Genomic DNA, 25,510 nt, shown 5'->3' on the forward strand with positions numbered 1-25,510 from the left:
TGCACCCATTGAATATAACAGTTTGGCTAAACCTATCTGTATATGACCTGAATGAGATCTCATTTGGATATTAAAATATTGCCTTACAAGCTAATCAAGTCATACTTAGCAAAACATTAAGCTACATATTATGCTAGCATTACAAATGAAATCTTTGTTGTGATCAGGAGTAGTTATTTTTCAATTGACAAGCTAAACTTAATAACCAGCTAAATGTGGTAACTGCAATAATATCAAGTGATATAATGAATCTAGGCAAGGCAAAGATTATTTCATAATCATATTTCATAATCTTTGCCTTGGAATCTTGTCATCTTTTTGTCATTTTGTCAGCTAGATCATTTTGATGATATTCTAGATATGTTAACTTGCTAAGATGACATTTTAAAGCTGTGATTGGACAGGGATGACAAAACATAAGACAAGATTCAATTCAATTCAATTCAAGTTTATTTGTATTGCGCTTTTTACAATAGACATTGTCACAAAGCAGCTTTACAGAACATAAACATAGAGCAGAATGTAAACATAATGAATAATAAAAGAAATAACAAATAATAAAAGAAAAAGAATTAACAGAATAAAAAATTCAAGATTATTATTAGATATATATAGTTCACAATCTGTATGTATTTATCCCGCTATGAGCAAGTCTGAGGTGACTCAGGCAGCAGTGGCAAGGAAAAACTCTCTTAAATTGGTAAAGGAAGAAACCTTGACAGGAACCGCACTCAAGGGGGACCCATCCTCATATGGGTGACACTAGGGGTGTGATTGTAATATACAGTCAAACAAATGTTTTATTGGTGTAAGGATCATGGACTTCAGATCTCCTTAGTATCACAGAGTCTAACTGCAGATGTATCAGGATTCTTAGAGTCGGTCTCGGCTCAGTGGACGTCCAAAGGCTTCCTCCCACAGAGGACGTTGGGAGCTGGTACAATGTCTGGATGCCTCGGGATGGGTACAAAGAGAGAAGCAGTGGAGAGGGATTAACATATCTGCTGTTCATAAAAATGTGCAGGTCTGATGTACTGGTGCATGATATTATAGGATGTATTATGTGTACGATTGACTGAAGAGATGAGTTTTTAATTTACATTTAAACTGGGAAAGTGTGTCTGAGCCCTGAACACTATCAGGAAGGCTATTCCAAAGTTTGGGAGCTAAATAAGAAAATGCTCTACCACCTTTAGTAGACTTAGATATTCTGGGAACTGCCAGAAGTCCTGAGTTTTGTGATCTCAGAGGGCATGAAGGATTGTAACATGCTAGAAGACTAGTTAGATACATGGGAGCTAAACCATTAAGAGCCTTGTATGTAAGTAGTAGCAGTTTGTAATCAATTCTAAACTTAACAGGTAGCCAGTGTAGAGATGATAAAATTGTGGTTATATGGTCATACTTTCTTGTCCTAGTGAGAACTCTAACAGCTGCATTTTGGAATAACTGTAGCCTATTTATTAAAGATGCAGGACAACCACCTAGTAACGCATTACAATAGTCCAGTCTAGAGGTCATGAATGCATGAACTAGTTTCTCAGCATCAGAGACAGACAGGATGTTTGTCAGCTTGGCAATATTTCTAAGGTGGAAGAAAGCTGTTTTGGTAATATGGGCGATATGATTTTTAAAAGACAAGTTGCTGTCTAATAGAACACCCAGGTCTTTCACTGTCGAGCTACTAGTAACAGTACATCCCTCTAAATGGAAGTTAAGTTGTGAGAGTTTCTGTGCACTGGTTTTTGGACCTATAAGTAGTATTTCTGTCTTATCAGAGTTTAACAACAGAAAATTGCAGTTCACCCAGTCTTTTATCTCTCTAAGGCATTGAGTTAATTTGAACACTGTGGCTATTTCATCTGGTTTTGATGAGATATATAACTGTGTGTCATCAGCATAACAATGGAAACTAATCCCTAATAATGTTCCCTAATGGAAGCATGTATATCGAGAAAAGCAGAGGTCCTAGAACTGATCCTTGAGGGACCCCATAATTAACTGGTAATAAACTGGAGGATTCACCATTTAATTCTACAAAATGGTATCGGTCTGACAGGTAGGATCTAAACAGCCTGTCCATGAATACCTGTGTAATTTTGTAAGCGATCTAGAAGAATGTTGTGGTCTATAGTGTTGAATGCAGCACTAAAGTCAAGTAGATCTAATAAGGCCATACAGTCTTGGTCCGAAGCTAAGAACAAGTCATTTGTAACTTTAACAAATGCTGTTTCTGTGCTGTGGTGGGGCCTGAAACCTGACTGAAACTCTTCAAGGATGTTGCTCTCCTGTAAGAAAGAGAACAAGATCATTTATTTGTCCCACAACTGGGAAATTTACATTGTTTCAGCAGCTAAAGAAAAAGAGGCATACAGAGGTCACATCATATGACACTGAAAACCACAATGACCCCCACCACTACTACTGCATGAAACTCCCATGAGTATATTTTGTAAAGTTCGGTGTGTATTTGTACATATTTAGGTGAAGGTGTTCAGGTATGGAAGGCAGATGGTGTCAGTGGATGTGGACAATGGCGTGCTGCTCTTTGACAGGAAGACCGGCTCATTTGGCATAGAGACACTCACACAGGACCGGAGTAAGTTTCCCCACATGACTGCAGAACTAATTCATTTTATGATGTAGTCCAGTCTCAAATGATACAATATCACACTACTAAACTATACTATATTGCAAAACGATACTCTGCCTCTACAATTTAATTCTATTGTACGTTTGAATGTCAGTTGTGCAGCTGGTAAAGTTTCAGAGCAGCCCAACTAAGCTGAGGATGGTGGTTGACAGTCATCACAAGCCTCCAAGAGAGCTACTGTTTGAGAGCTTCAAGGTTGGTCAAAAATACCTTTTGTAGAGAGTAAAAAAACGACAGGGTGTGTAGTGTTTGGGAAATAGTCCATGGCCTACGTTTAATTATTTTTTAAAAACGGATATTTGCCACTGGTAACTTATTTCATTAATTAAAGAAAGACATGTCATACTTTTTTTTTTAATCAATATATTGTTTTATTTTAAATGTTGTGCCATTTCTATAAAAAGATAGTTACTGTTATCACTTACTTAAAAAACAAACAACAACAAAAAAAAACACCTTGTCATTACAGCCAGAAAAGCTATATTATAGTGCAGGAACAAATATATTTTAGCATCTAAGGAAAGAAAAGAGAATCAGTACACCAAATCACAATTATTCATTTTGTTTAACATCTTAACATATTACAGAAAAGAGAGGCTTTCTGCCAGCTTCTGCAGCTGATGAAGAGCACATTCTCTCAACAGAATGAGCCTGACCTTGTCTCTGTGTTTGTGGGCACGTGGAACATGGGTGAGAAGCTGTGCATTTATTGTTTGAAATGTACTTTTTATATTTTTTATATAGTGCATACAAATAAGATAAAGCTGTGTGGTTATCAGTATGCACTGCTTTATCTTATGCAGAATTCTGTAAAAGCTGTAATGTTGTGTTTGTATTTCAATTCTACTTGGAGTTTGTTTATACAAAATGCATACAAAATCAGAGGTTTTGAACTCTGTCCCTGCCATAACACTAACAATTTTCTTATTCTTTTATTTAAATCATTGGGGAAATTGTTATAAATCTCTGAGACCATACTTGTGAGGCAGATATCTTGTTACGTAATGTTGACACTGATTAAGATGTCAAGGCCATCCTTTCTGATTCCTTCATGTAAAATAAACATAACTACATAAAAGTGAAAACCACTCGGCTTATTATTACTTTACCTCTTTGTAGGTGGCTCTCTCCCTCCACTTACTCTACAGTCCTGGGCTAAATGCTGTGGTTTGGGACTGACTCCTGATGACTCCACAGCTTGCTTGCCTCATGATATCTATGCATTTGGCACTCAGGACAACCCTCAAGGAGAGAAAGAGTGGACTGAACATATCAGATCCACACTCAAAAATGCTACCAATATTGACTTCAAACAGGTTAAAATAGTAAAATCAACATGATATGTCTATATACATTAAAGTCTATTATTATTATTATTATTATTATTATTATTATTATTATTATTATTATTATTAGTAGTAGTAGTAGTAGTAGTAGTAGTTCTTCTTGTAACTTATTTTAATTTATTTTACTTGGATCCTGTGCTGTGGGTAAATGTCCTGTAGGTGGCAGTACAGTCTCTGTGGAACATCAGACTGGCTGTGTTTGTTAAACCAGAGCACGAGAGGTGTATCAGCCAAGTCAACACAGCAAGTGTGAAGACAGGACTGGGAAATACACTTGGTAGAAAACTCTCTCTCTCTCTCTCTCTCTCTCTCTCTCTCTCTCTCTCTCTCTCTCTCTCTCTCTCACATTGCACACACACACACACACACACACACACACACACACACACACAAATAAATGTTTGGTTTGGTTAAACATTACATCTCTCTCTCTCTCTCTCTCTCTCTCTCTCTCTCTCGTTATCTTGTTATCTCTTTTTCTTTTTTATCTTTTCATGTCCTACAGCCAAATATCGAACATATGCAAGAGCAAATCATTAAGCTCAGGTTTATATATGCAGACAACCCTCCAGAGAGCAGGAGTAGATCAGCTCTTTCATAGTCACTGTCACAGATACCAATGATATCGATCTCAAATAGTACCATACATTAGACAAACATTTGACCATTATCTCATTACTATTCTAGATATATCATGCAGCCCAGCTATTTATGTTCTCTCTCAAACAAGTATAAAACTTGCCAAAGTAAATCATTAAACTCAGGTGTATATATAAAGTTAAGCATATACACACACTATATATGTGCATTTTCTGTGTATTTTTTTCTGAATGGTTACAGGAAACAAAGGGGCCGTAGGGATCTCCTTCCTCTTTAATGGGACGTCCATGGGCTTTGTGAACTGTCACTTGACTTCTGGCAGTGAGAAAGCACTCCGGTATGCATACACACCCACAGTTACATGCTTAATTAATACCCAATCTGTTTAAACATTTTTCAGTAGTTTTGAACAACTTCCTGTTCTGTTTTTTCAACTATTAGAAAGTCTAGTATTGACAAACTTCAATTCTGATTGACTGAATCATGTTTTCCATGCTGCAACCCAAATTTCTAGCGCTGCATATCTTATTCTGACTACTGATCACTCCCTTCCAGGAGGAACCAGAATTTTCAAGACATCCTCAGACTATTATCGCTTGGTGACCGGCAGCTTGCTGCCTTTGACATCAGCCTGCGCTTTACTCATCTCTTCTGGTGTGGTGACCTGAACTACCGCTTGGACCTTGATGTTGAGGTCACCTATGCCTATTATGGTCACACTTTGTGCACTGTTTTTTCATTACATTATTTCTGTCTAAGCTTTCCTTCAGGTTATTCGTATGGGAACTAGTCTGCCATTGCCATTGCGATATTTCCTTTAAGTATGTTTTTTGTAAGTATTTTACTGTGTTTCAGAGATCAAGGTCCCTCATGCCTGATTGATGCTCTCTCTCTCTCTCTCTCTCTCTCTCTCTCTCTCTCTCTCTCTCTCTCTCTCTCTCTCTCTCTCTCTCTCTCTCTCTCTCTCTTCTACAGGACATTTTAAAGCATGTGTCAAAGCGTGAGTTTGATGAGCTGATGTATGCAGACCAGCTGACCAGAGAGCGCCATAAGAGAAAAGCTTTCTTTAACTTCAGTATGGCTCTCATTTATTCATGCACCTTCCTACACAAGATTTATGCTTGGCTATTTCATGCACTTTGAGTATCAAGATCTGAATTTGTAACAACTCTGACCTATTTTAGCCCAAGGTTATACAATAGCAATAATACTTCAATTATTTCAAGTTATATCTGACAACCCAAGCTCCTCTTAATGCCTTACAGCATAATGCACATTGTCCATAATGCCCGATGGCATCATCATTACCACCTTAGAATTGTTAGACTTACTGTTTACATTCTTTGAAGTTGTAATTACAGTAATTTAAATTGTATTCACAACACACTGAAATATAATATGTATATATATAATATGTGTGTATTTTCTGTATGCATATGATTTATTAATAGTAATAATGACTGTATCAGAGATCTGACCTGTTATATATGACATCTCTTGCTCACTCTTAAGAGGAAGAGAAGATCACATTTCCACCCACTTACCGGTATGAGCGAGGCTCCAGAGACTGCTACCTATGGCAAAAATACAAGACCAGTGGGGTAGAGCTCTCTTTTTACATCTACCTACATGTTTATTAGTCTACTCATGTCTACTATTGCAGTTTGATCCACATGTTACATTTTAGGACACATATTGCAACTAATTGAACAATGTTCATACATTGCTTGTTTAGATTTTTACACAAGTTAACATATATGATATATACTGTATGTTATTCAATTCTTGGTTATATATGGTATGTTAACATGTTTTATAGAAAACAAACCAACTGCTCAAATGGAAAATTAAGATTAGAATGCATGTAGCTTTGTAGCAGGACAGCTACTTACTAACTGCTTTCTCACACCACATGTTTTTCTTTTTTACACTTTACTCATTTGGGCCATATCTAAAATGACCACACAGTCTACACTGCAGAAAGACATTAACCAGCATCCTGTATACATGTTATTTCACTGCATGTTCACTACTATGAAACACAGGCAAAGACTTAAATAGGAAAATAGTTGACACTATTTTTACTCCTCTAAGCGACACCCAGGGTCAAATTAGATCAGCTGTTCCCTCTAAAACTGAGCTGAGTAATGTGTTAAATGAAAGCACCAGGTGCTATTATACTTTATGATAATATAATGGGAATTTTATATAATGCAAATCGGTAGAACCTAATAAACCACACACACACACACACACACACACACACACACACACACACACACACACACACACACACACACACACACACACACACACACACACACACACACACACACACACACACACACACACACACACACACACACAAGGAATTCAAGTTCTGTTTGTCCTCAGGTTCGAGTGAATGGACCTTCATGGTGTGATCGTGTCCTGTGGAAATCCTATCCAGAGACTTACAGCACCTGTACTTCATATGGTGTGTTAAGACAGACTAGATTCACATACTGTAATAATAATAATAATAATAATAATAATAATAATAATAATAATAATAGTAAATCCGCATACTATTACAATTATAATTCTGCTTCTCAGTTTTATTCTAGTTAATTAACCTGTACCTTTTCACAAGCAACTGCCCAAATCATCTTTTTTTCTTCTAAATATACAATTTAACGTATATTAGTAAAAAAAACTTAAATAACTAAAAAATATTTTAACACAAGACCAACTCATTTTCATGACCAGAGTAAATATAGGTTGTTCATACCGAAAATAGTAAAAGTATGATTTTCAGGGTACCTTCAATTCTGGCTATAACCTTTTTTCAGTTGCTTGACATTTGCTTGACATCACTAGCATCCGACTGAAGCTGCCAGAATCAACAGAATATATAGATAGTCACATATTGATGCGTAATGTCTTTTGTTACAGTTTTTATTTACGGAGAACAAGCTCAGTTCCCGGTAACCTTTCTGAATGATGAGCACAAGGACTTAAACGTTTGCTAAGAATATGTTTGCAGACACCACAACACTGGTCTGTGGTCCACCATCAGAGTCATATTCTGCCTGAGTTGCAAATTTGAAAACAAACAAGATCAGCAATTCAGTTAACAATAACAATAAAGTAAATGGCTTTGAGTTTATGGTCAAGAGTACAAAGAGCTCAGCTGAACCAGGAGCATATATATAAGTTCAGTCAGGACATTTTTATTGTGAACTTGTTCAAATTAAGTCATTTCCTGCAGGTTGTACAGATGACATCTTTACAAGTGATCACTCTCCTGTTTTTGCTACATTTCAAGTCAGTGTGGCTGCACAGTTCCCTAAACCAGGTCTGTCAATGATGTGAAATTATGACCTGTGACTGACTGTCTCTTGTCTTTATTTGACTGATTTGAAATTCATTAATATTTTTAAAGCAATTTTATAATTGATTTATAACTGATACTAAAACAATCATAAGACTACTACAATTTTTTTTCTATTTCTTTATTGTTAGACATTGCTCACATTAATTGTTACTGGATACAGTGGTTCTAAAACAGAAATCTACTTAACCATCCTATGATTAATTATTTGAGTAATATTCTCATATTGATCAATTATATTTTTTATTGCTTTTGGACTTAGACTCATGTTCAGACCGGGCTTGGATTGAGCTGGGGTCAGTTGAGGCCATAGTGAAGACTGCCAGCAAGGCCAAGTTCTTCATCGAGTTCCACTCTCGGTGTCTTGAAGGTGGTTTTTCTTCACCATTTTCTCCAGTTTGATAGAAACCCACAAATCTGTTTATCTTGCTGTCATCTACTGAAATGGCCACATTTCATATCTATATATAGGAGTTCTGTGTTCTCTCTTTATTCTCTTCCTGTATAGAGACACGCCGTTCAGCAGAAAATGACTCTCAGAGCTGTGATGTGCCGGGGTTCCTCAAAATGAGCTGGTCTTTCAAACAGCTTCCCAAGGTTTATAGATAAATTAGCGACTATTTCTTCACCTGTATAGATTGGAATAATTAAAGAATATGTAGAGTCTAAAGAATAACAAAATACACTGCCTACATAGTTCACAGTTTTGGGATATAAGGATATATGTATAGTATATATTGTATAGGTTTATACCTATGATCAAAAGTCCTAGGTCTGTGTTACTTATGGAAAGAAAACCCCAGCAATCTGGTGAACCAGCATTCTCTCTCCAGCTTCAACCAATCGTCTCAGATATGACGTATATTCTGGACCAACACTTGCTGCTCTCTGTGAAGTCATGTGATGGCTTTGAGTCATATGGTATGCTGTAAACTTTGTCTTCTCATTTACAATGACCTTCATTGAAAAGGAACATGTGTGACAGCGAATGAATGTGTATGATAATGAATGACATGTGGCATGTGTGTTACTCCAGGTGAATGCTGTGTGGCTCTGCAGTCTATAGTGGCAAGCAACTCAGAGTCATTTGAAACCTGCCTGACCCACAGGGGTGAAGAGATGGGATCCATTCGAGGTCAAATCAAGGTCTATATACCACTGAACAAGTACCGGTCACGGCAGAGGAGCTATGGTGAATATATATATATATATATATATTCTTTTTAGTTCACTATAGTTTCCTAATATTTTACCTAATCACACGGTGCCCTTTATGGCTCTTTTGCTTTTGGTTCCTCTGTTCGTCTTGCTCTCCTTTCCTTTTCATCTGTTATGGCTTCCTCTTTTGGTTTCCTAATGAAACCAACGTGAATTCATAATGTGCAGATGCATCCTGGGGCCTTAGGAACCTGAATGCCATTCTTAGGCTTCCCCCAGACAGTTATATTATTCATAAAGTGTGAAATCTGTGTTTCGTGTCCTGCTACAGAATGGATCGGTATTGAGAAAGATGAGAAGGGAATAGTTAGGAGCCCCTGGTCTCCCCCACCCATTCGAGCTTCTCACAATCCGTGAGTAAAATATGCTGAGTAATATATCTTCTTTGTTGCTGAAAGGAAGTTAAACTGTTTCTCATAAGACTTTTCCAAAAACCTTGACTCTGAAAGTTCACCTACCCAACTGATCATTTACTTGGGTTTTACTTAATTATTTTTTTTGGATCTCTTCCAGTGTATCATCCACTTCTTGCACAGTGGCTTCTAATAGCTACACAAACCCAGCCTACTTCATTTTCGAAGGCATTCCTGTGTTGCGGCAGGTAGAGGAAGACCCCTCACCCAAAGAACCCAATGTAGTGTGGGCCAAAGACTCCGTAATTCAACTTCCTAAAGTAACAGGAGGGCATAGCCATGACTACAGAGCTGCCCGCAGGTCTGATTTTACGGAAATTGAAATCCCTGGATCCTTGCCACCTTACACACCCCCTTGTGACCGCCCAACTCATATTACCCCTTGTCCAGTTTCCTCATACCAACTTTTTCCTGGACCAGACCAATCAAATCCTTCCCAAATCCAGAAAAACAAGACTTCATTTCAGTCACAAATTCAGAAGCCCAGCATAACTCAGGAATCAGTGTTACCAAGCAAAAAATTAGAGAATGCCAGTATGAATAGTTCCGTCTTCACACAGGATGTGCACAGGATAGTTAAGAAGGACTATTCCAGGTTTCACCAGGAGCGGCCAATACCGGTGCGTAATGGACCAAAGCTGTACCCCTACATGTCCACTAGAGTTCCTCCCTCCAAAGCATCAGTTTCCTGGGTGAAGGATCAGACACCTATAGCTTCAGGAGATAACTCACTCACTGCTCTACAGATTGCCAAATCATTGAGTGAGGTAGACTTCGTACCAGGATGCAAGAATCAACTCTTAAATCAAATGTCAGCTGTACCAACGCATTATGGTTATGATTATGCATTAGCCCCTGAAACTAGTTACTGTTGTGAGAAAGAGGTGAGTTTAAAAAAACCTTCTGATTCTGCACGTTACAGTAATTTATTGCAAGGTTTTAAAATTACATTCACTCACTGGATAGAGAACAAAGTCAACAGGTAGCCAAAGCCATTTCTATTGACACCTAATTCTATTTCTGTCAACTTTTATATTCTATCTAAAAGTTATTCCCTAACATCTGCTCTAAACATCAGATCATAAAAAGACCAGATGTTTAGAGCAGATGTTAGGGAATAACTTTTAGATAGAATATAAAAGTTGACAGAAATAGATTTACTATATTTATTTACAGAAATAAATTACTGAGCAATTAACCTCATAACATTTATCCCATTATTCAAAGGCAAAAGCAGAATGGAAATGGACTTATTGGACATTTGCATTCAGTATTAACAAAGGAAATATGTTATAGCCACAGGTCTGATATAAAATTTAGAGGAGATCAACTGAAGTAGCTGGATGAAATACACATGAAAGTACATGTCTTTCACAGGATGAACATGACCAAAATATACAATATAAAATTAAAAACAATAAGACATGTCCACTATACATAATAATCAGTGTCACAACACTGACAATCCACAACACAATCCACGCAAGAGCTACTGACTGAACACACTGCCAGCCAAACACCCACACCCACACCCACTTTCACAAACTTTAACACTCATACATAAAATTTAACACAAAGAATATGCTCAGTTCACTTATTGTTCCTGACATTAGCAAGCCTTATAATCTGATTGTTTGATTAACTGGTTTGTCCTACTTCTGTATTCTGTTTCACAAGTTCTTGTGACAAGTTTGCATTGTGTTGTTGTCATCTGACCTGTGCCTATGTTTTGATCTTGACCTTGCCTACTGTTTTAGATTTGTTGTGTGCTCATTAAAGATGCCTTACATACAACAGCATCTGCCTAACCATGTCTTTTCTGACAACCTATATATCATTTTCAGTTATTATTATTATTATTATTATTATTATTATTATTATTTTCCCTCATTACCACAAACCTCATTAAATGAACCAAGTGGCAATTGAGGGGAGAATCTGAGTTTACTGCAACAAAAATCTCTATATAATCTGTGTGGAATATGAGAGCTGATACTGCAGCACATTATAGAATGACTAAACATTCAGCCCAAAAATTTGCTGGTGCCTCTGATGTGTTGTGTGTAATTTACAGTGTAGTTTGTTCTGGTGTGGACAGCAAATAATGTGGGGTGTTTTGTTTTGTGTGTTTAGGTGTCAGCCTTGCGTGGCGCTCCAGAGACTGTACGAGAGCTGCTCAATAGTCTGGGGCTGCAGCGCTATACACTGGGACTCAGTCTCAGTGGTTGGAATGATTTGAATTACTTCAGGTGAGATGATTGTCTTGAAGGAGAATGTTCAGATGAAAAGAAGATTTGTACATGTCAAATAATTATGGTGTTTTTAAATAAAAAAGCATCGTTAAAGCTACAGGGTGTTTACAAGATGTTTGAGAAATGGTATTTGCAGAAGAACACACTTACAATTCACGGATGAATTTAGGGTCTAGACACTAAATATGATCCCAAAAATATTATGTACACTATTATAGGATCATCATTGGCTACTGGACCATTGGACTACAATTGGCTATTATACTTGCAGCTGTTATTGAGGAATCAACGTCTTGTACGCATCACATTTACTGGGGGTCTGGTGGAAGAGCAAAAGCTCTCTCCTTTAACGAGTTTGTCTTTTAGCTAGGAGACTTATGCTAGACAGTTAGCTAACTAACATTAGCAAATCTGTCCTTTATTGTGATCCGGCAGAGCTGTTTTTGTCAATTAGCAGTGCTATAGTATTAATTCCTTCATTCTGTAAGACCAGAGTACTGCACACAGCCTATAATAGCAAGCTATTTAGCTAATGCTAGAGTGCTAGGTAAAACTCACAGACGAAGGCATCTCTCTCATGATCTGACAATTTGCTGCTTGTACAAGTATGCACCATGCATTTACAAGCTGTCCTTCAGGCTCTTTGTGTCTATGAAGATGATTATTAAGGCTCACAGACAGCTGAAAGAATTTTTGGGGGATTTGGCTGTAATATATTCAAGTGCGCGGATGCATCTGAGTTGGCGTGTGACATATCTGATTGAAATTTCAATCCAATTCAAACCTGTGAATTACAGTAAATGAAGAGTTGTCAGAGTGGTTCACAGCATCTCACAAACATCATGATTTATTTTTATGCTGTGTATATGTATCCCCCATTTTTTTTTCTTACTCATCCATTTATTTGCTAATCTTTACATTTGTCTATGAATTAGCATTTTTCCCTTTTCCTATATTTTATATATTTTGCATTACTTTGCCTTTAATAACAATTAATAAACAAACTTTTAATTATTTCCAATGGTTGATCAAGTACCTATTATATTAAATTAGACAAATTAAGACTAATTACGATAAACACTTAAAGACAAACAAATAATTCACATTACTTCTTTTTTTTATCTGCTCTATATGCACATGTAGGCACATGTTTTCTGGATATGGTTAATTGTTCATTCTGTACTAACAACAATCTGTCTAGTGTTAGACATAATCTGTTAGCAGTTATGATGAGGTGTGTGCTTATTCTCCTCCCTGCAGTGGGATTACTGAAGAGGATTTGCGGGCTTCTGGTGTAACAAACCCATCTCACCGTAGGCGAATCCTGGAGAATTTGCCCAAAGTCTGGGACTGAATCCTTGGACATTCCCTACTGCTTTCAGTTTTGAGTGTTTTACTAAAGAGAAGGAATTTGTACAACCTTTTGTTTTGTCTTAAAACCCATGTAGTAATGATGTATATTTGCTTTGTTTGTATCAAAGTTCAGTGAGGTTTCAGCCACTATCCAAATCTTAAATTTTATTCTCTGCAATTCCATCTATACTATTTACCTTGTATAAAGCAGTTACATAAATTATATCTGTTTGCAAGAGGATTTGATCACTCGATCATGATTCAGCTTTTGTGTCAATAACAGAGTATGAATGTGGTCAAACCTGCGGACCTGGTACTTTTAACCACAAGGATCTAGATAAATTCTTCTTATTAAATAAACACAATATCCAGTTTATCATATTTGTCCAAAAGACTTGGCCAAGCTATGAAAATAATATTGCACTATCTGTAAGTAAGCATTGCACATTCCAATAAGTAAATGGTGTATCTGAAATTTGACATGTCAGGGGATTTTAAAACCAGATTGTAAAGTGTCCTCCTGTTTGCCTTGTCTTCTTATAAAGCTATAAAACTATGCAAACCAAATGCATTATTCTCATTTTTTATGATGTGGCTCTTTCTGAATCATAACGACTGCCGGTTCTGCCTCTTGATCTGACGAAACCTCCCAAGCCCACTTATATGGCTTGTTTGCTCATTTCAATTATTTTATTTATTAAGTATTTTTTAAATTTAATCATATGCCTACACATTTTAGGAATTTAACTTTTTAATTTATGTAGACATTATATTACTCTTATGAACTATTAGCACACATATGTCCTGGGCAACCTTATTTTCTTAATTGCTTCTAAATGTTTTTATTTCAATTATTTAATTTATTAAATTACATTAGACCATGGCTGACATTATGTAGTTAGTGTTATGGCAGGAGCTGATCATTTCCAACACTAGACGACAGCAAAAATACAAAATTTCTGCTCATTTTGAACTCAGTTCTATACTGTGGTTTGGGGGTGAGATACAGCAGGAAAAGGAGAGCAGCAGGGAGGGTAATGACTTTTACATACTCCTATGTGTTCCACCATGTCATTGTGTGAAGTTTTTGTTCTTCTGATGATGAAAATTGCTGTTTCTTGTAATAGGCTGAATTGCATCCTTTTCACACTATCAGATGTGGCTAAACTTGCGGCTTGAACTGCTGTACAGAAAGACTTTTCATTCTAGGTTCTTACGTCTTTTAACAATTCTGATCACATGAAGCTTGGCTGTGTGTAATATTACAGTTCCACTAGCTCTCTAAGGGCAAGTCTGAAATTAAATGCTAGTCCTCTTGACTAAAACTAGAACTACAGGAAAGTAGTGAACACTCTTTTAGCACTGAATAGAATCAGTAGACACTATTCCCCATAGACAGAGGGGCCCATCTAGGCACAATGAGATAAGTATTTGTCCTTCTCACATTCCCACTCAGCTCACTTCCAGTTAGCAATGATAATCGAGGAAGACTCAGCGCCTTGATGACAGAAGTAATCCCACCAGCTTTACAGACTGAGTCATTCATGATTATATAAAAAAAATCAACTATACCAATATACAGTAAATCATACAATAGAATACTACAAAACCACAACATGAAAAGGGATAAAATTAAAGAATACACTAACAAGTAGGATTTTGGTTGTATGTATAGGCTTTAAATTGTATTATAGTAAGTATTATGTATATTGAAGTATAAATGACTAATTTGAAAAATTATTACTGATGGCCTCTAACAACATCCCTGAATCTTCTTTCCCTTTTTTGTCTACTGTATGATTTCTTAATGCCTTACTTTCTCTGCCTTATTTATTTATTTATTTATTTATTTATTTATTTGTTTGTTTGTTTGTTTGTTTGTTTGTTTGTTTGTTTATTTGTTTATTTATTTATTTACTATATCATACAGTATATGTTGGCCAAAACATTTAAAAACAAATGAACACTAATTAAATTTGCATACATTTTTCAGTGACCCTTCAAAAGTATATTGCTATTAGATTCTCCTCCAGTGTATTTGTGCTGTAAACAGTGAAATCTGAATAGATAATTTTGTCCAAATATTCAAATCAAATCTGAGCAGTATTCTCTTTATTCTTTTCTCACTGGATAAGGGCATCTGCCAAATTCTGTAAATGTAAAATGTAAAATCTTTGAGGATGGAGACAACATTAAATTTTCTCTTCCTCATGTAGTGTCTATGGGGCACGGTGGCTTAGTGGTTAGCCCGTTTGCCTCACACCTCCAGGGTTGGGGGTTCGATTCCTGCCTCCACCTTGTGTGTGTGGAGTTTGCATGTTCTCCCCGTGCCTCGGGGGTTTCCTCCGGGTACTCCAGTTTCCTCCTCCTGTCCAAAGACATGCATGGTAGGTTGATTGGCATCTCTGGAAAATTTGGAGTGTGTGAGTGAATGAGAGTGTGTGTGCCCTGCAATGGGTTGGCACTCTATCCTGCCTTGATGGGTTGGCACTCTATCCTGCCTTGATGCCCGATGACGCCTGAGATAGGCACAGGCTCCCCATGACACGAGAAGTTTGGATAAGCGGTAGAAAATGAATGAATGAATGAATGAATGAATATAGTGTTTATGATACCTGTTACAGAACAGCTTTCATAGATAGTACAGTACATGTATTAAGATGCCTCATTCCTACATTTTGCCCATATCACTGCAAGAATTATCTTGAAAGTTTGCTCATCCGTGTTCATGATTGTGCTGTCTAAGTAATTATTAACTTTTTCATGCATACGTAAGCACTTTGTTTGTGATCTGGTTATGGCTTATTGCTGGATGTGTTGTGCTCAGCATAGGATTAAATTATGATGTTCTTAATTCTTGGTCTTTGGGCCACTTGCATCATTCAAGCAAACTGGAAAGAAAAAAAGGAAGGTGTGGGTTCAAAATGTTTCCCATACACAGTCTTTTGTTTTATAGCAACATTGACACGTTTATTCAACCTTCTATCTAGAGCAGTGTTAGTGTGGGCCTCGCCCATCATGTTTATTTCTTTATGATTGTTCTATATGCTGCTAGTCAGCTGCTTCTGGAACAAATTATTTTTTTATATTGCCATTATAGTCAGTAACTGAGACATAACTGTGAGACTTAAATTATTCATCAGTACAGGAGAAAAATGTCCTCTTACAGTTGATTAAAATAAGCATTTGTATCTGTTATGTTATGTTGGTCACATTTTAGCTCACACAGTGCAACATTTGAAAAGCCATTTTTTGGTAGTCCCTGCAATACATTGTTTTCTGGTCTGAAGAAATAAGGTTAGCCTATCATTTAATAACTGTTACTGGGCTGCCAGCACAAGACTATGACTATACAAGAGTCAGATCACACTGATACTTAAAATGTAATAAACTTCATAAGCTTGTGGAGACCTGACCAGCCCATCCATACAGTATGGCAGTCTTGCTGTTTCAGCACACAGTTGTATTGAATGCCTTGTATTTCTGCTACAGTATATTACATCATCTCTTCACTTGAACTAAGTTGCCTAAACCTCTTCCAGGATGACAATGCCTTCATGCACAAAATGAGCTCCATAAAGACATGGTTCGCTAAGTGTGGAGAAGAAGAACGTGAGTAGCCTACACAGTACCCTGACCTCAACCCCACAAGACACCTTTGGGATGAAATGGAATGCTGACTGAACACCAGGCCTCCTCACCCAACATCAATCCCTGACTTTACTCAAGCTCTTGTGGCTAGATGGGCAAATCCCCACAGCCATGCTCCAAAATCTTGTGTAAATCCTTCCTAGAAGAGTAGAGGTTATAACTGCAAAACCAACCTGAAACGGGGTGGAAATGGGGTGTGGGGGGTAAATGAAGTGAAAGCACTACCACTGGCTGTGAGAGTCAGGTGTCCACAAACGTTTATCCTTATAGTTTAGTGTGTGTGTGTGTGTGTGTGTGTGTGTGTGTGTGTGTGTGTGTGTGTGTGTGTGTGTGTGTGTGTGTGTGTGTGTGTGTGTGTGTGTGTGCGTGCGTGCGTGCGTGCGTCCGTGTAACTAATTCATACCGAAATTCACTGTGTGTGTAATATTCAAAAAAGGAGAAGAAGAAGCTAAGGGAATTTTTCCTGTAAGATTCCTGGCTCGCTTGAACGTTTCCTGTTGTTGTTCCTTTACTGTTCTTATGACTGTTTTGAGGTATTTTTATTTACAAGCATTTAAATCGCCCTTTGCAATGAGTCGTCTGGGGGCGGGACCTCGAAACACACACACACACACACACACACACACACACACACACACACACACACACACACACACACACACACACACACACACACCAACACGCGCGTGAGCTGCGTATACGGTCACTTCTTTCACTTCACACACCCTGAATGGACAGTCACCCACTCATGCGGACTCAAAAGGTTTGGAGTATTTTACTTGTTTTCCTAAACATAGTCATGTTCTTTACTATTATAGATACATCATTTCCTCTCTCTCTCTCTCTCTCTCTCTCTCTCTCTCTCTCTCTCTCTCTCTCTCTCTCTCTCTCTCTCTCTCTCTCTCTCTTTAAATTTGTTAAATCAGTAATGATGACTATAGACATGGTACGGGGAAGATTCTGCTTTAACTCGCTTTAAACGAGGAACTTGGAAGTCCTGCCTGTTACACAAAAGTAGAAATCTAACTCATTGTCAGACTCCATTCTCTAATCATTATCATTAAGATCGAAGCTTGATTAATTTGATTAAACACTTTATTGCAGGAATTGTAGCTTTGTATCGCCTGAAGATGCCCTTTGTCTTTCTGTTACAGACTTATTTCCAATAGAAAGCTGTGATCTAGTAAAAGTGGAAGTGAGTATTCATGGTGAAAGTGTTAACCCTTATGCTTATATAAAGATGTACATGAAGAAACGAATTCTCTCTTTTTTCTCTATAAGATAAACATAAAAAACATAAGTATTAAAGTATCCACAATCTCACACCGGCTCATGATACACTAATATCATTAGATATCTCAGTATCTTGAGGTGAATTTCCTGAATTGGGAATTGTACTCTAAAAGGTTCTTCGCTGAACGAAGAATTTAGTATGAGATGTTTAGGGTTAAATGGTCATCCAAATACTTACTCGTGTTACTTTTAATATCTGATATACTCTCCATATCAGTACAATCGAACCAATATTTTTATTTGGATTGAAAATCATATATTTGTAATTCTAGAAATAGTTAATGAATGATTGCATGTTGTTGTTTTTTTTCAGCTACAAGATGAACACACCACTTCCCTTATTAATCAACATTTCCAGTCCTTCCCCAGGCTTGCTGGATTCTGAAGATGGCAATGAAAGTTGCCGCTTTGATGAAGAGTTCAAATACATTCTGCTGCCTGTATCATACTCAATAGTGTGTGTCCTCGGCTTGGTGTTCAACTCTGTGGCCCTGTGGATGTTCCTGACTAAGATGCGTCCCTGGAACGCTAGCACGGTGTACATGTTCCATTTGGCACTGTCAGACATGCTATATGTACTGTCTCTTCCCACTCTCATCTACTACTATGCCAATCGCAATCACTGGCCCTTTGGTATAGCCCTATGCAAAGCAGTGCGCTTCCTGTTCTATGCGAACCTTTACTGCAGCATCCTTTTTCTCACGTGTATCAGCGTGCATCGCTACATGGGCATCTGCCACCCAATACGCTCACTCTCACTAGCCAAACCACGCTATGCTCAGATGGTATGCGGTCTGGTGTGGGCAGCTGTGACCACATGCTTGATTCCCAACCTAATATTTGTCACCACTACACAGCGGGATAATGACACATTGTGTCACGACACAAGTAGTCCCTCTGATTTTGAAAATTATGTCACCTACAGCTCGGTCGTGATGACACTGCTCTTCGGGGTGCCCTTCATTATCATCATGGTGTGTTATTGCCTAATGGCACGGGCTCTATGCCGCCCCGGAAAGATTTCTTCGAGTCAGAGGGGCAACTCGAGGAGGAAGTCCATTAAACTCATCATTATAGTGCTGGTTGTGTTTGCTGTTAGCTTTGTCCCTTTCCACATCACTCGCACGCTTTACTATACATACCGTGTTCTGGAGGCTGACTGCTGGGTCCTCAACATTGTCAACTTCACATATAAAGTCACACGGCCACTAGCTAGCTCCAACAGCTGCCTGGACCCGATCCTCTATTTCCTGGCTGGGGATCACTATCGCACCAAACTTGCCCGAGCATTTGCTAAGAAGCGAGTTCCTGGCAATTTTCACAATTTGCACTCTCCTCCAGATAAAAATAATGACCTTGCTTTGGTTTTCAAAAGCCCTGCTGTGCAAGCAAGTAGAGACTGTCCACACTAGAGCTGTGTGTGTTCCCAAAACAATGTAAGTTGCTTTCTGTATTACAGCCAGGAAGAATGATGGTTGCGTTTTGATCTGCAAAGCGTCACCGGAATTGCACAACTTCTATCGGCAGAGGAAATGTTCTTTATGTCCATTGGTGTGAGATTCAACATGTTTACCATATTTTGAAGAGCCACTCTCAAGATATAAACATTCACATAATGTTAACATTTAAAGTCAGTTATGGAATACACTCCTGATCTATGTATCTTCCAGGCTCATGAAGGCTGTTATTCAAGTGCAGAAATACTCCTACATTGTTAAAACTACAGTTAGAAAACAATTCTCACGCACAATCACTGCAATAAAATACTACAATTGAGTGTAAAAGGTGGAGATTAGTCGTCTGGTATTACAGAAATGCAGACACATACAATGCTCCAGAGTGGACTGTTGCTCTCTAAAGGACATACAGTAAAGGGTTTGAGTTTCTGGCAACTCTGGTATGCAGCTGTTTTGTCCTACAGCCTAGGAGTTTGTGTGTGTGTGTGTGTGTGTGTGTGTGTGTGTGTGTGTGTGTGTGTGTGTGTGTGTGTGTGTGTGTGTGTATGAACTAGAGAAAGAGTAGCAAATGACCCTGTATTTATAGTAATATGTAATAATTTGGAGACCGTGAGACCATCTACTTAATCTTGACACTTTTTTACTAGATGCAGGCCAGGGATTTTCCTAACCATTTGGTGCTCTAAGTGAGATCCTGGTGGCTCACAGGCAATAATCAGATGCTTATACCACATGTACAACTAGAAACCTCACAGGATATCGGCAGTGACAAAAAGACAAAAATTATGTACTGCGTGTGTGCATGTGTGTGCACTCACGGTAACAAAGGTACCCTACTCTATTTATGTACAAAAATAGAGACAAAGAAATTGTGTAGGTAAATTGTACCTTTCCTTGGCATTGCGGTTTTAGCATTAAGAGTACACCTTCTGTTCTTTATTATGGATGTAAATGTGAATAATGTATAGCTTGAGTCAAGAAGAGTTTATAGTTCCTCACCGGACTTTACAGACCACTGATGTAACCGTAAAGCTTTATTTTAAAAGTGAAAATGATAATGTTCCTTCCTATAATCATGGTACAAAAAAAGATGTGTCTGTGGTGTGTGTCTGTTAAAATATAACAAATGTCCTTTATTATTCAATATTTTTGTAATTATGCACTGCATATAACGTGGTCAATCTTTCATTTTACAAATGTCATGAAAAACATTTGAAATAATGTGAAGTCCAAGTAGATGTCAGTTATTGTGTAATTTCCATTTGATATTAAAGATTTTAAAATTCCTCTTATTACCTCAAACAGTTATTTTCACTTACGTGTGCTATGTGTGTGTATGAGAGAGAGAGAGAGAGAGAGAGAGAGAGAGAGAGAGAGAGAGAGAGAGAGAGAGTGTGTTTTTTGTGTATGTGTCTTCTGAGACAACATTGGTGTGTGTGTGTGTTTGTAAATCATTTATCATGGCTTAGACAACTATAGGAAGCTTTGTGACAGGAGGAATATAAGGAGTGAAAAGAGATGTCATTTTATTTCTAGACATCATTTCACATGATCTGATCAAATATTCACTATTTACTACATTGCTACATATTCATACCGCAGAAACACAAGCTATTGTTAAACCCAATTTTCACAAACCTATGTGAAAAAGAGCTCATTTATTTTCTTTTAATACTTTAATTAATAGAGGCTTCAGACTTATTATTAAGAATTTAATAGAAATGATCATTTCTGGGTGACACCATAATATCACCTGCTATTTAATGTTATAAAAAGTCTAAGTCATGGCTTTGTAACAAAGTCTGTATAAATCTTGAACACACCTAGATGTTCTTTACATTTATTGCACATTTTGTACTCATGAGGGTTACAGTGCATCTGGAGAACACTAGGCATGAGGCAGAATGTCAACATATAATTTTATATTTTTATGTTATTTCTTAATTTCTTGTGCAACTATATTTTACTTTGATACATTATAATAATCCCTTTTGTCTTATAGATTTCTGCCATTATTCAGAATTGTTCAGTTATATTTCATGTTTAGTTATGTAGCTCTTCTTAGATTGGAGACTCAGTTTCTGTGCAACTGCCCAATCCCTCTATTGGCCAGTAGATGGCCTTATTGACATCTTAAAATTAAAACCACATTAACTAAATTAATCTGAGCTCCCCATGCTCTTTGCCTGATGACTGTGTCTATGATAAATAGACCTGTTGACTGTTGCTTTTGTAGTGTGAGAGAAAAGAGGTGGTTTGAGGTCATAGAGGGCGAAACACTGGTGGACAAATGCATGTTCACTCCGTTTGTGAATTTTCCTTCAACCAGACACCATATGTGATGAGAACGAGAACAAATTTCTATATCTGTACAATTACATCAACAACTATAATAATAATAATAATAATAATAATAATAATAATAATAATAATAATAATAAATTATATTAAATGTCTAATGATAAAATGTCTAATATCGAAACGCTAAATTTCTATTTAAGTTCTTTATTTCATGTGATTCAGAGATTCACTATATAGACAGCTAAAGTAACCATATATTTGTTCATACATTATACCTAAATATATTTGTCCATGTCCATAAAATATAAATATAATATAAAATGAACAATTTCAGCATTTTGTTTTTGAGTGTTTGAGTGTATTTAAATCAAAACCAGGGAAACATTGTGGGAATTGCAGCACTTTGTTGTTCTCCCTTTTTGTGCCTCTAATTTTTAGGGACCTAAAGTAATTTGTCATTTTTAACACTTGGTTGCACTTCATTTGCAGTCAGCAAATTCCTGAAGTCTGGATTTTTTTTCTGTAGTGATGCTTTGCCAGGCATTTACTGTAGCTGTACTTGGAGTATTTTGGCTTCAGCAAGTGAACTGCATGATGAACTGCGTTCAGGTCAGATGACTGACTTCATCATTGCAGAATATTCCACTTCTTTGCTTTAAAAAGTCTTGGGTTGCTTTTGTAGTGTGCTTCGAGTCATTGTTCAGCTGTATGGTGAAGTGCTGTCAAATGAAGTCTTAATGAAGGCTGAATCTGAGCAGATAATACAGCCCTGTACACTCCAGAATTTATCCTGCTGCTTTTGTCAGCAATCACATCATCGATAATTACAAGGGAATCAGTTCTATTGCTAGCCAAGATAAAGTGGATCATGAGCAGTTCCTTCCCTTCTTCATACTCTTCGCCTTTCCTCTGTTAATTGCTGACGTTGTCTCATCTGTCATAGGGTTTTGTTTTTTAGGTATATGAGATGTTTAGAACTCTAATCTTACCAGTGAATTACAAGTTCACGAAAATGCTTTGTATTTACTATGGTAAAATTCTCTCTTGATTATTGACCTTGACATTGATACACCTAACTCTTGGAGGGAGTTCTTCATTTGGCCGTGTAGTGAAGGATTTACCAGGAAAAGAATCATTTAGTCATCCACCACCAGTTGTTTTTTGTGGTCTTTCAACATTTGTTTGGTGTTCCTGAGCTCAACAAATTGTTGTTTCTTTTCAAGAATATATCAGATTAAGTTCTGATGTTTTTTATTTTTTCAACAAGTGACAGCTTGTTGTACTTAATATTGAGTGATATAAGTAATACATTAGAGATTCAAACGTCACACTTGAAATCAGCTCTGGACCTTTTTATCTGCCTCTTTGTAAGTAAAATCCTGACGGAATAATAACATACACCTGAACATAGAACAGTTAAGCTTTCCTTAAAAAGGTATAAAATAGAACGATTGATAAAACTCTCAATTTAAAGCCGGATGTCTTCACAATGTGCTGCTTGTTGAGAAAATGCTGAGCACTACATATGGATCTGACTGTATGTAAAATTTATTTAAAATGTATATTATTGCTTTTAAGTATTTGCTTAATAATTGATTGTCAGTTAAGCAATATTTAAAGCAAAATACAAAAAATATATAAAAAATACATCACTTAAATGTATTTAAATCTGCAGTTATTATATTTAATACAGAAATCAAAACATTGAAAACTAGAATATCACATTTTCTGACATTATATATATTTTTGATATGATATGAGTTTTTCTGGCTGCAGTTAGTAAACATTTGTTTCTGTTACATAAGTTTGCCTTTTGCTTTTGCCACTGAGGTGTGAAACTGAGGCTGCTCAAGTAACAATACAGTGAAAAAATAACAGACCGGTTCTTAAAAGCACTGAAAAAAATCTCATCTTATCTTTGGTAGAGTGAGAGAGTGTTTCAGTCTGATGCTTGCTCTAATCATCAAATGATTATCTCTGTGCTGTTTTACTGAAACTTGACACAGGATATTGAGCATATTCTTTTTAGATATTGCAATTTATTACTACCACTACTGAGGTAATACTATGACTCTATTTTTAATAGACTATTCTTAGAAGTAAGTGTAAGCTATTTTTACAAAATAATGGAAATAGAAGATAAAACTGCAGGTATCTTTTGCAGGTGTTGCATCTAGCTTGATCACTGCTTAAGATCAAATCCACTGGAGTGTTATCTGATTGAATTAATCTTCAATAGAGCAGATTAAATGAGGGAAGTCTGACCTTTTGTACAAAACAGTTAATATGATCACAAATTTGCTTATATTTAAATAAGGATTTATAGTGCAGAATCTTCCATATTAAATATTAAAGAAATTGTACATTTACTTTCAATGTCTTAAATAATTCAAAATTCTTAAACCTTCTGTTTATTTCCAATTTAAATGAAAATCTCCAGATTTTCAGTGTGGCCTAAGACTTTTGAACCCCACTATAGGTATGTTTAAATATCATTAGTTGATGGAACTTAGAAGGAACTGTAGATCCCGATTTTTGACTGTAATCAACTGCAGAGATTGTAGGATATTACAAACTATTCATAAATATACATTAAAATATTTGTATTTTTCGAATATACAATGTAAAACTGTATACAATATAAAGTAAAAAAACAGAAATTATATAGCTTGTTTGCTCGAATTTATGACTGGGTGGTTCTAGCAGAAGTTCATGAACGATTTCAAGGATGCACAGATTTTATTGTGAGAAGCTGTGAGTGGAGTGGACGAGTGACATAAAGAGGAGAGAAGTTCATTATCTGTCTGAAAAGAAAACCAATGGCTTTCACCGTTGCCATGGAAACAAGGAGCTTTCTCTCCCTGACGAACCTGTGATAAGGTACTTTGCCGCGCTGAGCACCATTATTGTAAGGTAAAATGGGAAATATTCCTTTTTGATGCTAATAGATGGTAAATATTGATTTGCATGAAGCTGAATTGCACCATAAATGTTTTACATCCTCTCCTGCTGCTTTGGGAAGCAGTATTTTATTTCTTCCATCTTAATCTCTTAAGTCATCTTGTTTTTCCATATTGCTGGCATGCTGCAGGTTGCCTGGACTGTGCTCCGCTGCAGGATTTGATTTATTTAATAACAGCACTTATTTCTAGTCATTTTAAATTATTGTACAAATGATCTGTCAGAACCTGTGTGGTGACAAGTCCAAATGTAATAATTCAATTCACTTCAGTTCCATTTTATTTCTATTTAATAATGGACATTGTCACAAATCAGCTTTACAGATTTATATGAATGATATGAATTCAGGATATAAATGTATTAATGTAAATATATCTCTAATGAGCAAAACAGAAGAGACAGTGACAAGGATAAACTCCCTGAGGTGATACGCGGAACCTTGAGAGAATCCAGACTTAAAAGGGAATCCATCCTCATGGGATGACTCTGGATAGAGGGTTTATAAATAATTTCCCTTCTCTGACTGTAGTATATGGTCAAGAAGTGCAATTGTGTAACCAGGAAATTTGTTATAGTTCTAACATGGAGTCTATCTTGTTGAAGCTATGGAGACTTGAATGCAAAACCCTTCAGTCCCTT

The 25,510-nt window shown here is 36.8% G+C and overlaps 2 protein-coding genes across 6 annotated transcripts in view; both read left to right on the plus strand.

The window, feature by feature from the left end:
- inppl1b (inositol polyphosphate phosphatase-like 1b) overlaps window positions 1–13,524 on the plus strand; it is a 22,308-nt gene extending 8,784 nt beyond the window's left edge. For all 3 annotated transcript variants that reach the window (XM_027135990.2, XM_027135992.2, XM_027135991.2), the window contains 19 exons: window positions 2,485–2,599; window positions 2,748–2,848; window positions 3,241–3,343; window positions 3,773–3,969; window positions 4,159–4,276; window positions 4,840–4,936; window positions 5,155–5,293; window positions 5,575–5,674; window positions 6,112–6,200; window positions 6,994–7,075; window positions 7,850–7,936; window positions 8,235–8,342; window positions 8,481–8,569; window positions 8,806–8,893; window positions 9,009–9,164; window positions 9,462–9,543; window positions 9,704–10,487; window positions 11,737–11,852; window positions 13,116–13,524. In XM_027135990.2, the coding sequence (XP_026991791.2) occupies window positions 2,485–2,599; window positions 2,748–2,848; window positions 3,241–3,343; window positions 3,773–3,969; window positions 4,159–4,276; window positions 4,840–4,936; window positions 5,155–5,293; window positions 5,575–5,674; window positions 6,112–6,200; window positions 6,994–7,075; window positions 7,850–7,936; window positions 8,235–8,342; window positions 8,481–8,569; window positions 8,806–8,893; window positions 9,009–9,164; window positions 9,462–9,543; window positions 9,704–10,487; window positions 11,737–11,852; window positions 13,116–13,209 (2,745 nt within the window). In that variant the 3' untranslated portion in view covers window positions 13,210–13,524. The remainder of the gene's footprint in view (window positions 1–2,484; window positions 2,600–2,747; window positions 2,849–3,240; window positions 3,344–3,772; window positions 3,970–4,158; window positions 4,277–4,839; window positions 4,937–5,154; window positions 5,294–5,574; window positions 5,675–6,111; window positions 6,201–6,993; window positions 7,076–7,849; window positions 7,937–8,234; window positions 8,343–8,480; window positions 8,570–8,805; window positions 8,894–9,008; window positions 9,165–9,461; window positions 9,544–9,703; window positions 10,488–11,736; window positions 11,853–13,115) is intronic.
- Window positions 13,525–17,476: 3,952 nt separating this feature from the next.
- On the plus strand, window positions 17,477–20,901 carry p2ry4 (pyrimidinergic receptor P2Y4). Of its 3 annotated transcripts, none has more exons than XM_027135966.2 (3): window positions 17,477–17,622; window positions 18,014–18,054; window positions 18,466–20,901. In XM_027135966.2, exon 3 carries the CDS (start codon window positions 18,473–18,475, stop codon window positions 19,562–19,564), a length of 1,092 nt encoding a protein of 363 aa, XP_026991767.1. In that variant the 5' UTR covers window positions 17,477–17,622; window positions 18,014–18,054; window positions 18,466–18,472; the 3' UTR covers window positions 19,565–20,901. The 3 variants fall into 3 exon arrangements, with proteins under 3 accessions (XP_026991767.1, XP_047658644.1, XP_047658645.1); XM_047802688.1 differs by having other exon boundaries at window positions 17,569–17,622; window positions 17,964–18,054; XM_047802689.1 differs by lacking the exon at window positions 17,477–17,622 and adding an exon at window positions 17,853–17,873.
- Window positions 20,902–25,510: the final 4,609 nt, after the last annotated feature.

This window comes from Tachysurus fulvidraco, chromosome 17 (genome assembly GCF_022655615.1).
Source record: "Tachysurus fulvidraco isolate hzauxx_2018 chromosome 17, HZAU_PFXX_2.0, whole genome shotgun sequence".
Lineage (NCBI taxonomy): Eukaryota > Metazoa > Chordata > Actinopteri > Siluriformes > Bagridae > Tachysurus > Tachysurus fulvidraco.